Source organism: Oxyura jamaicensis, chromosome 5 (genome assembly GCF_011077185.1).
Source record: "Oxyura jamaicensis isolate SHBP4307 breed ruddy duck chromosome 5, BPBGC_Ojam_1.0, whole genome shotgun sequence".
NCBI lineage: Eukaryota > Metazoa > Chordata > Aves > Anseriformes > Anatidae > Oxyura > Oxyura jamaicensis.
Window position 1 is genome coordinate 28,670,816 of NC_048897.1, and position 8,994 is coordinate 28,679,809.

General features: G+C 70.5%; 3 protein-coding genes across 3 annotated transcripts; 1 reads left to right on the forward strand and 2 right to left on the reverse strand.

Annotated features, from left to right (window-relative positions):
* Window positions 1–1,434: 1,434 nt before the first annotated feature.
* On the reverse strand, window positions 1,435–2,673 carry MRPL16 (mitochondrial ribosomal protein L16). Its single transcript, XM_035328842.1, has 4 exons — window positions 2,580–2,673; window positions 2,340–2,402; window positions 2,109–2,257; window positions 1,435–1,957 (listed from the first exon to the last, which is right to left on the reverse strand). Exons 1-4 carry the CDS (start codon window positions 2,623–2,625, stop codon window positions 1,472–1,474), a joined length of 744 nt encoding a protein of 247 aa, XP_035184733.1. The 5' UTR covers window positions 2,626–2,673; the 3' UTR covers window positions 1,435–1,471.
* Window positions 2,674–2,877: 204 nt separating this feature from the next.
* CBLIF (cobalamin binding intrinsic factor) lies at window positions 2,878–5,050 on the reverse strand. The gene is made up of 8 exons (XM_035329010.1): window positions 4,795–5,050; window positions 4,499–4,678; window positions 4,191–4,334; window positions 3,959–4,102; window positions 3,479–3,883; window positions 3,258–3,402; window positions 3,067–3,185; window positions 2,878–2,986 (listed from the first exon to the last, which is right to left on the reverse strand). Exons 1-8 carry the CDS (start codon window positions 4,874–4,876, stop codon window positions 2,925–2,927), a joined length of 1,281 nt encoding a protein of 426 aa, XP_035184901.1. The 5' UTR covers window positions 4,877–5,050; the 3' UTR covers window positions 2,878–2,924.
* A 641-nt stretch (window positions 5,051–5,691) lies between these two features.
* LOC118167345 (zona pellucida sperm-binding protein 3-like) lies at window positions 5,692–8,087 on the forward strand. The gene is made up of 9 exons (XM_035326651.1): window positions 5,692–5,772; window positions 5,995–6,164; window positions 6,560–6,672; window positions 6,757–6,860; window positions 6,944–7,115; window positions 7,202–7,313; window positions 7,391–7,559; window positions 7,629–7,763; window positions 7,836–8,087. Exons 1-9 carry the CDS (start codon window positions 5,709–5,711, stop codon window positions 8,045–8,047), a joined length of 1,251 nt encoding a protein of 416 aa, XP_035182542.1. The 5' UTR covers window positions 5,692–5,708; the 3' UTR covers window positions 8,048–8,087.
* The last annotated feature ends 907 nt before the right edge of the window (window positions 8,088–8,994 follow it).

An 8,994-nucleotide genomic window follows, 5' to 3' on the forward strand; every position in this document is an offset into this window, starting at 1 on the left:
CCCCCCAGCGATGCGAGGGGCCGCGGTGTGCTTCCCTCCCCTCTCCCCGCTGCCCCCCCGCCCCGCAGGGAGCCATGATCGACCGCATAGAGAACAACATGGACCAGTCCGTGGGCTTCGTGGAGCGCGCCGTGGCCGACACCAAAAAGGCCGTGAAGTACCAAAGCGAGGCCAGGAGGGTGAGACAGACCGACGGCCCCGCGTCTGTGGTGCTGCGGCCCTGCGGTGCTCGGGGGCTGGGTTTTGTCCCTGCGCTTGGCTCCGCAGCCCCTCGCCCCCGTGCCTCTGTCTCAGAGCTGACGCCCCCCCCCCCCCTTCCCCTCCTCCAGACGCTCCCAACCGTCCCAGCGCTGAGGTCTCCCCGCGGACCCTCCCGGCACCACCCCTCCTCTCCGCCTTGCTCCTGGACCCACTCCTGTCCCCTCGACCTCCTCCCTCTGCCGGCGCTGGAGCGTTCCCCCCGGACCGTCCCCGCTCCCCTGGGACCTCCCGTGTTTCCCCAGACCATCCCCGTGTCCCGCGGGGGAAGGGGGCAGGGCTCAACGATTTCCCTGTGCCGGTGCTGATAAAACCACCTCCCGGCGGCCTGCCTCTTGGCGGCGGGAGCGAGGGGCCAAGAGGAACGAGCAGTGACAGCGGCCGAGGCGGGGCCGAATCCCCCTCCCCGGGGACACCTGCCCTGCTGCCGGCCCAGCCCATCCCTCGCCCCCCCTCCCCGTGCCGCTCGCGTCCCGGCCTCAGCGCCCCTCTCCCCCCCTGCAGAAGAAGATCATGATCATGATTTGCTGCGTTATCCTCGCCATCATCTTGGCTGCCAGCATCGGCAGCATCTTCGCCTGAGGCCCCGCCCGCTGCCTGCAGGTGACGGGGGGATGGCGGTGGCACCCCTCCCCGGGCGGGGGACGTGGCGGGGGGATGGGGGCAGCCACCTCCCCTGCTCCCCGTTGGCAGGTGGCCTTCCCCCTCCTGCCCGGACGATCCTGCCCGCGGCTCCAGCCCTGGACCCGCCTGCCAAGCCCCAAGGACGTCGTTCCGCTGCAGCCCGGAGGAGTGCAGGTCGCCTGCCCCGCTCCCGCTCCCTCCCGCCACCGAGCGCGTGCCCCAAAGCCCCCTCCTCTTCCTGCCCTCCTGCGCAGAGCAGCTCCCCCCTCCTCCCCGGCACGGAGCGGCCGGAGGAGCCGTGCTCCTCCCCGGGGCAGCGCACGGAGGGCTCAGCCTCGCCCGGCGTCGGAGGAGGCAGCTCTCCTCTCGCTTGGAGCTCGCCTGCGGCGATCCCTCCGTGCCGCCACTCTTCAGACGTGCCGCACCCGCACCGGGCCCCTCCTTCTGAATAAAGAGATCACCCACGCTCTGCCCCGGGGTGCTGTCGGGGGGAGGCGCATCCATCACCTGCCGGTGTCCCATCTGAGCCTCCAGAAACCGTAGCAGCCGACACGCGTTCTCGAAGCAGGCTTTATTCCCTGCCTGCTGCCTACACCCTGTGCTTCAGGAAGTGTTTGCCCCAGTAGCGTCCCTTCAGCTCCAGGTCGCGGGGGCTGAGGTACTTGCGCATGCCCAGCATGTTGGCGGCGACGATGCGCTCGAAGGTCCAGGGGTTCTGGTTGTTGAGCCTCTTCTCCTCCTCCTCCCGCCGCATCTGCTGCAGGCTGGCGCGGCTGACGGGGACGGCGGGGAAGGGCAGCTTCCTGGCCACCTGCGTCAGGAAGGGTTTCACCTCCTCAAACTCGCAGCGCCCGCCCACCTCCACCACCAGGCGCCCGCTCTTCACCGCCGTCACATAGTGGTCGATGGGGCCCTTGCCGCCCCCCATGCGGTGGCCCAGGCTCTTCCGCGTCACCGCCTTGTAGGGGGCGGGCACGCGCCAGACGGCGAACATGGTCTTGGGGTCCATGCTGCGCCCGATGGTCAGGCGGATCATCTCAAAGTGCCCCCAGTGCAGGTAGCCGCCCCCCAGCGCCTGCGGGACGGCACGGGCTGAGGGGCAGCCGCCGGGGGCCGGGCCGTGCCGGTGCCCTCCCGCTTTGGGGGGCAGCAGCCTCACGCCGACGTCTCCCGGCTGCCGGCCCCGTCAGGCTGCGGGGACAGCCCCGGCCTCCCGCCCCGCTCACCAGGATCCCGTACTGCCCCTGCGTCAGCTCGGTGGCTTCCCGGGATGGCCCGCGGATGTCACGCAGCCGCCGCGGCTCCCGCCGCACCTTGGGCACGGCCGGCACCTTCTCCATGAACTTCAGCTTCGTCCTCTCGGGGAGCGTGATGCCTGCCGGGACACGGGGCTCACCGCCGCGCCCGGCCCGGCACCGGGCCCCGCCACCGCCCCCCACCCCCTGCCCTGCCCTTACCGCTGTAGTCCGGGGGCATCGCCCAGCTCCTGAGGCCTGCGCGGGGAGCGGCGCCGCCGGCACCTGCGGGCACAGCGGGGTCAGGGCGGGCGGCGGGGGGGGGGGGGCGGCGGCGCGTACCGGCAGCCCCGGGAGGGCCCCGGGAGGGCGTCCCCCAGTCCCCCACAGCCCCACCCCGGCTCCCCCAGCCCCCTCCCGGTCCCTCCCGGTCCCTCCCGCACCCCCCCGGCCCCCCCCGACCTCCGGCCGCCGCCGCCGCCGCCCGCGCCAGCCGCCACCACCCCATGGCCGGAAGTGCCCCTCAGGGCGCCGCCATCCGGGTCCCTCCCCCCGGGCCGCCCGCCGGGGCGCGCTTCCGCCGGTCCGTCCCTTTCCGTGCTCGGCGCACCCGGGAATCGCGCCGCGGAACTTGGGTTCCGGCAGCGCTCTGTTCCCCCCCCGCCCCGCACGGCCTCCCCCCATCCTGCGCCCCCCAAGGGCCCCGTCCCCGTCCCGCTGCCCCGCCCGAGGCAGGGCCGTAAGGAGACACGGAGGGGGCTGTGCTGCAAATGGCTCTTTATTGTCGCTGCGGTGCCCTCGGCGGCATCAGTAGGTGCTGAAGACGGCCCGGATGTGCTCCCCGTCCCGCGGCTTGTACACGCTGACCCCTGCGGCAGGGCACGGCCGTGAGGCCAGGCCGCCGGGCTCCCCCGGCACGGCCCCGCCGAGCCCCCCGGCCGCTGCCCACCTTCCTGCAGGGAGTCGGCGCCGCTGAAGAACTCCCAGAAGGTCCTGTCGGTGTCGCTGCCCGCCAGCCCGTGGATGGACACCACCATGGGGCCCCAGGACGTCGGCTTCGTCTTGAAGCTGCGGGCGAGGCCGGGTGGTGGGATCGGGGCCGGGGTGGTGGCACCAGCGCCCGCCGTCCCCGCCGCTCACCTGAATTCCTTGGGATTCTCCTTCTCCGCTGCCTGCAGCACAGCCAGCAGCGTGGAGCCGGCCGGGACGTGCACGGTGATGGAGATGTCAAAGGGCTTTCCCTTCAGGTTGTTGGTGACGGAGTAGTACACCTTGATCGGGGGCCCTGGGGGGAAGAGGGGCGGGCTGGGAGCTGCAGCAGGGCCACAGCATCGCCCCGTGGGGCTGGGGGTGGCCGGTACCTTCCGGAGCCGTCGTGGCCTGGCTTGGGGTCGGGGACAGCTGCGGGATGGTGACCGCGACGACGCTGCAGTCTAGGCTGGCAACGTCGAGGTAGGGTCTGTGCACCAGGGCCGGCAGCGCTTGGGCAACAGCCATGGGCTGCTGCAGCTGGTGGCTGTAGACGGCAGAGAAAGCCTGGGCACAGTCCCACTCCCGTGGGGCGTAGAACTTGCTGGCTGTTTCCAGCACCTGCATGGCCAGCGACGTGCTGTAGATGTTCCCGATCACGCCGTTCCCTTTTGCCTGCTTGTCGAGGAAGCTGTTGGCCACCTCTTTCAACGCGTCGTGTAGCAGGTCCCGTGTGCCATCGAGCTTTGTCTGGTCGTACACGCACTCCAGCGCCAGCGCCACCACGGCCTGGGTGTCTGCGTGGTCCCGGTGTCACCGCCTGCTCGGCAGGGGCAGAGCCACTGGGAGCACGGGGCTGGGGGGACCCTTACCCACGTCGATCTGGCTTTCGGGGTTCAGCAGCTGCTTGGCCAGGATGACGGCATCCTGTTCGTAGTCACCCGTCCTCGTCAAGCACAGTGCCAGCACGTCCAGGCCCACGCTGTACAGGGTGGTCAGCGGGACGCCATACTCCTCTGCAAGCAGCGGGGTGCCGTGAGCCCGCGGAGGGATGGTGGGGAGTGGGGTCTCTGCGCCGCCCCTTGCCCTCCTCAGCCCCCGTACCCAGCCTGGCCATCTCCTTGCGCGTTTTCTGCTGCAGGACTTGGGGCAGGTTGACGCTGAGCCCCTGTGACTCGACGTGCTGGGGATCGCGGCAGGAGGAGAGGAGGGCGAGGGTGCACAGGGCCACTTGTCCTGAGGACATGTCTGTGGGGACAGAAAGCAGCCGGGGCATGCAGGGTGCCTGCAGCAGGGACCCCGACCCCAGTGGGGCCGAGCTGCCACGGGCAGGAGGGAAACAGCCGGCCCCACGGCAGCGGTGCCAGCGGGGGTGGCAGCGTGCAGGGGTGCCCCCCGAGGCACCCCCCTACCTTTCTGCGCTCTCTTCACCGCCTCCTCCTCGATCTGCTTGAGCAGCTGCTGCCGGGCGTTGCTGCCGGTGGCTCCGGCCAGGTTGAAGGCCAGCAGCACGCTGGGGTTCGGCATCTCGGACTCTGCTACCGATCTCTCCAGGATCTGCAGCATCCGGGTGAGCTCCTGGGGCGGGATGGCTGGGGCGAGAGGGAGCGGGCGCTCGCTGGGACGTCGCCAGAGACCCCGCGCCCTCCCGGATGGGCTTTGCCCCCGGTCCCTCCGCCAGTGTCCCCGCGGGAGGGCTGGCACTCACCACAGCCCTGGAGAGCTCTGCCTGCTGCCCCGCTGCCCAGCAGGGCCAGCAGCACCCCGATGCTGAGAGCTGCGCCGAGCATCCTCCCGTCCTCAGGGCCAGCCGTCCGCGCCGTGCCTGCCCCTCGCCGCGTCCTCTCTCTTTTAAGCTGCCTCCAGCAGAGACGGGGTGACCTTTTGTGCCTTCCCGCTGTCCTGGCACCACCAAGCACCCAGTGGCTTATCTACGTGCTTGGCACAGGCACCCAAGGATACCAGCTGGCCTGTGGTGCAGCAGGATGGGGCTGGGCTGGGCTGAACGGGGCTGGGACCAGCTGAACAGGTTTGGGCTGAGCCCAGCTGGCGCTGGGACCACGCCTGGCACCGACACCGTGCCCGGCACTGACACCGAGACCGTGCCTGGCACCAGCCCCACCTGGTATGCCCGTGCCATGACCCCCTGCCCCCCAAACTGGCCCCAAAATGACCCTTCCAGTGCGTGCAGATCACCCTCTGCCACCAGAGAGAAAAGCTGGGACATGGCCTGGTGTCACTGAGGAGCCACCGAGGATGTGGCGGGGTCACCAACCCCTCCCGGGTGTCCCTTGGCAGGGCTCCAAGCCGTGGAGACGTCGGTGCTGGGGACGGGGTGCTTTGCCCCACCGGGCTGTCACTGCGAGGGGGCTGCAGGCAGAGCAGGGGACTGCCCCCCCGTGCATCCCCACCTGGGGACGGGGAGGGGACCGGAGGGAGGACGGGGAGCAGGGGCAGGGGAAGGAGTGGGGCCAGATTAGGGCAGCCCAGCAGTGATGGGGCACAGCTGGGTGCAGGGGGCGGCCGGGACCGCCCGCCCTCCCATTGGGGCAGCCGGCCTCGGGCCAGGTGTAAAAGCCCCTGGTGGGCCCACCCTGCTCATCCTCCCTCCTCTTTGTTGTGATGAAGGCTCAGGGGTGGCTCATGCTCCTCCTTGTGACCACAGCTGGGGCATGGGATGCCCTGGGTAAGGTGTTGGGGTGTCCCTTAGCGTGGTGGCTCTGCTCCACATTGTTTTTCCCTCCCTTGGGGGGGCTGTATTAAGAGCTGCTCTCTCCAGAGTGTCCCAGCTCTGTAGGGGTCCCTTCTCTGCCCCCCTCTGGCTGTAAATGGGGGGGGGTCTCCCAGTCCCCCTGTGCTAGGGCACCACCGGGCTGGGTCCCCCCAGCTCACCCCCATCCCATCCCAGTCCAGGTGCGCTGCGGCAGCGGGCGGCTCTCGGTGTCGGTGCCTGCTGGGCTGCTGGGCACCGGAGCCATCAGGGAGCTGCGGCTGGGCTCCGGCTGCGGTGTGACGGGTGCTGACGGGGGCAGGTACCGGCTGGAGCACCCGCTCACGGCCTGCGGGACCGCCCTGCAGGTGAGGGGATGGGGACGGTGCCAGCATGTGTCCCTGGTGGAGGCGTTTGGGGTGTTCAGAGGGAAGCGTGCCCCCACGGGAGGGCTGGGAGCCGGGTGTCCCCCTGCCCTGCGGGAAGGGAGTCATGCCAGGCGGGCACGTTGGCCCCTTGACCTGCAGGGGAGCTCCCTGAGGAGCGGATCCCAGCAGATCCTGAAGGGTTGGGGCACTTGTGCTTGGGTGGAAGTACTGGTTGGGATTCTGGGTGGGTGCAGCAGGGCAGGTGAAGCTTTCCTGGGTCAGCCCCAGCACAAATCTGCCTCCTGGTCCCCCCAGAAGTGGGTGCTGGGAGCAGGGAGGGGACGCTGCTCTGAGCCGGGTGACACCTCTGGCACTGTGTCTCGTGGTTCCCGCAGCTCCTCCCAGACACCATCCGCTACAGCAACATCCTCCGCTACCGCCCGCTGGCCGCGGGGCCCGTGGCTCACCCCGCTCCCTTCTCCGTACCCGTGGAGTGCCGCTACCCCAGGTGAGCACAGTGCCCCAGGACCCCTGCTCCTGGAGCGCTGCCCGTCCCAGCAGGAGGGCTGCCCCACTGGGTGCTGCCTTGCAGGAGGGGCAGCGCTTCCTCGGGGGCTGTGCAGCCCACCTGGGTCCCCTTCGGCTCCACCGTCGCCCACCGGAGACGCCTGCGCTTCGCCCTGGACGCGTATGACCGTGAGTGCTGCAGCCCCGTGACCCCCTCAGTGGGACCCCGCGGCAGGGGGTGGCACCAGGCAGCCACGGCTCCCTGTCCCCAGGGTCCTGGTCCTCCCGGCTGCCCCTGCCCACCTTCGTGCTGGGCGAGCTGATCAACATCCAGGCGTCGGTGGCTGCCGAGACGCGCCTGCCCCTCCAGGTCTTCGTGGATGAGTGCGTGGCCAGCCCCGGCGCGGCGTCGCGGGTGACGTACCAGCTCATCGGGCACGGCGGGTGAGTGCAGGGACGGGGGTGTGCGTAGCGCCGTGCCCCACGATGGGGGGCGGCTGTGCCCATCTTGTCCCCTCCGTGCCCCCCAGGTGCCTGCTGGACGGGTGGCTCGGCCGCTCGCGGTTCCTCCCGCAGCGCAGGGGCGGCGCGCTGCGCTTCCAGCTGGACACCTTCCTCTTCCCCAACGCCTCCAGCTCGCAGGTGCGTGCTAGGGGCACGGGGATGGATGGCGGGGTCCCTGCGGGGCAGTTCTGGCAGGAGGATGCCTGTCCCCGCAGATCTTCCTCCGCTGTCACCTGCGGGCAGCGGTGGCGGGGGCCGGTGGCAGCAAGGCCTGCTCCTATGATCCCACGGCGGCCGCCTGGCGCTCCCCGGACGGTGCCGACTGCTCCTGCTGCGGCTCCCCAGACGGCTGCAGGGGCCGGCGGCGACGGGACAGCAGCGCAGGTAAGAGCTGGGAGCATGGGACAGTGCCGGTGCTGTGAGCGCAGCGCTGCCCACGGCATCTCCCTGCAGGACTGCAGGGCACAGCCAGCCTCCGCCTGCGGCTGCTCTCAGCATCGCCCGGCTCGCCCACGGCACCGCAGCCTGGCACAGCCCCGCCGCGCTTCCCCTCAGCCCCGGTGCTGCGTGGGGACCAGAGGGACTCAGGTGAGTGCGGGCTGCCCTACGTGGGACACGGGGGTCCCCTGCGCCCCCTCACCTCCTCGCTTCTCCCCGCAGGGCCAGCGCTCCCCGTTCCTGCCCCCACGCTGGTCATGGTGGCCATGGGCTCCGTCCTCGCTGCCGTGGGTGCGCTGGGCTGCTACTGCTCCGTGCGGCGCTACCGCAGGCAGCACCAGGCGGTGGCACCGGGGGAGCCCCGCGCCGTGGCCATGGCCCCCACGGGTGCCGATGGTGCCCAGGTTCCTCCTGTGGACCCGGCTGCTGTGTGAGCCCCCCTCTTCTGGCAATAAAAGTGGAACAAAGCTGGAATGCTGGGGGGTGTCTTGTGTACATCCCTGGTTCTGCGGCTTGTCCTGGTGCCCCCCCCCCGTGTGTCCTGTTGGACATGCTGCCAACCGTGCCAGGGGCTCGCACCCTTCTTTGCTTTCCTCGGTGTTGTCCATAAATGCCCCCAAAGCAGAGGCATCCCCTATCTGGGGGCGCTCCAGCGGGTGTCGGGGGCGGAGATGGGGCTGCTGGTGGGGAAGGGGGTGAGCGGGGTGGTGGTGGGGGGGCTGTGTCCCCGTAAGGGGATGCAGCTCGGTGGGCTGCTGTTGCTCAACAGCAAGGTGAGGGCTGCAGGGGAGGGTCAAGGTATGCGGGATGTTTAATTAGTGATTGGTTTTGTTTGCTCCCCTACACCCGAGCCCTCAGCTGGCTTCCGCTCCTGGCAGGGTGCCCCTGAGAAGGATCACAGCGGGAGCCCAAGGGCGAGGCCACGCGGTGGCCCTGGGCCAGGGGGAGAGGAGCCGGCACTGGGATGTACTGGGACGTACTGGTGCTCGTGGCTGGCTGGGTCAACCCAGCCGCGGCGGGGGGCACGGGGGGGGGGGGGGGGAGTTGGGGTGATGCCAGCTCTGCCGTGGCTCCGGGGGCTGTTCCAGCAACCGGGGGCTGAGCGGGCACTTACCGGGGGGAGCACTGGGGGCTGTGGCGCAGGGGTGCCGGGGGCACGGGGGGTGCAGAGGGGCTGCTCCAGCCCCCCCGGCTGCACTGGCTGAGGGGGGGGCTCCGCTCCGCGCATCGCTGCCCACGGGGAGGAGGCGTTCCTGCGCCTAATGGCCCTTGATGGAGCCTTCTTCCAGGAACTGGCTGCAGGGCTTTTTATTTGCTATTTTTTTCTCCTCTCTCCCTTTTGAGTTGTAAACAGCGCGATGGGGGCTCTGAAGGGGGGGGG

Excerpts from the sequence above, each read along its gene's own strand:
- MRPL16 (XM_035328842.1), bottom strand. The coding sequence starts at position 2,625 with ATGGGGTGGTGGCGGCTGGCGCGGGCGGCGGCGGCGGCGGCCGGAG. Across the intron at positions 2,403-2,579 it reads GGCGGCGGCGGCGGCCGGAG|GTGCCGGCGGCGCCGCTCCC; the intron begins GTCGGGGGGGGC and ends CTGTGCCCGCAG. Across the intron at positions 1,958-2,108 it reads AGGGGCAGTACGGGATCCTG|GCGCTGGGGGGCGGCTACCT; the intron begins GTGAGCGGGGCG and ends GCCGTCCCGCAG.
- CBLIF (XM_035329010.1), bottom strand. The coding sequence starts at position 4,876 with ATGCTCGGCGCAGCTCTCAGCATCGGGGTGCTGCTGGCCCTGCTGGGC. Across the intron at positions 3,186-3,257 it reads GAGAATCCCAAGGAATTCAG|CTTCAAGACGAAGCCGACGT; the intron begins GTGAGCGGCGGG and ends CCTCGCCCGCAG. Across the intron at positions 2,987-3,066 it reads CGCCGACTCCCTGCAGGAAG|GGGTCAGCGTGTACAAGCCG; the intron begins GTGGGCAGCGGC and ends GCCCTGCCGCAG.
- LOC118167345 (XM_035326651.1), top strand. The coding sequence starts at position 5,709 with ATGAAGGCTCAGGGGTGGCTCATGCTCCTCCTTGTGACCACAGCTGGG. Across the intron at positions 7,314-7,390 it reads CCAACGCCTCCAGCTCGCAG|ATCTTCCTCCGCTGTCACCT; the intron begins GTGCGTGCTAGG and ends CTGTCCCCGCAG. Across the intron at positions 7,764-7,835 it reads TGGGGACCAGAGGGACTCAG|GGCCAGCGCTCCCCGTTCCT; the intron begins GTGAGTGCGGGC and ends TTCTCCCCGCAG.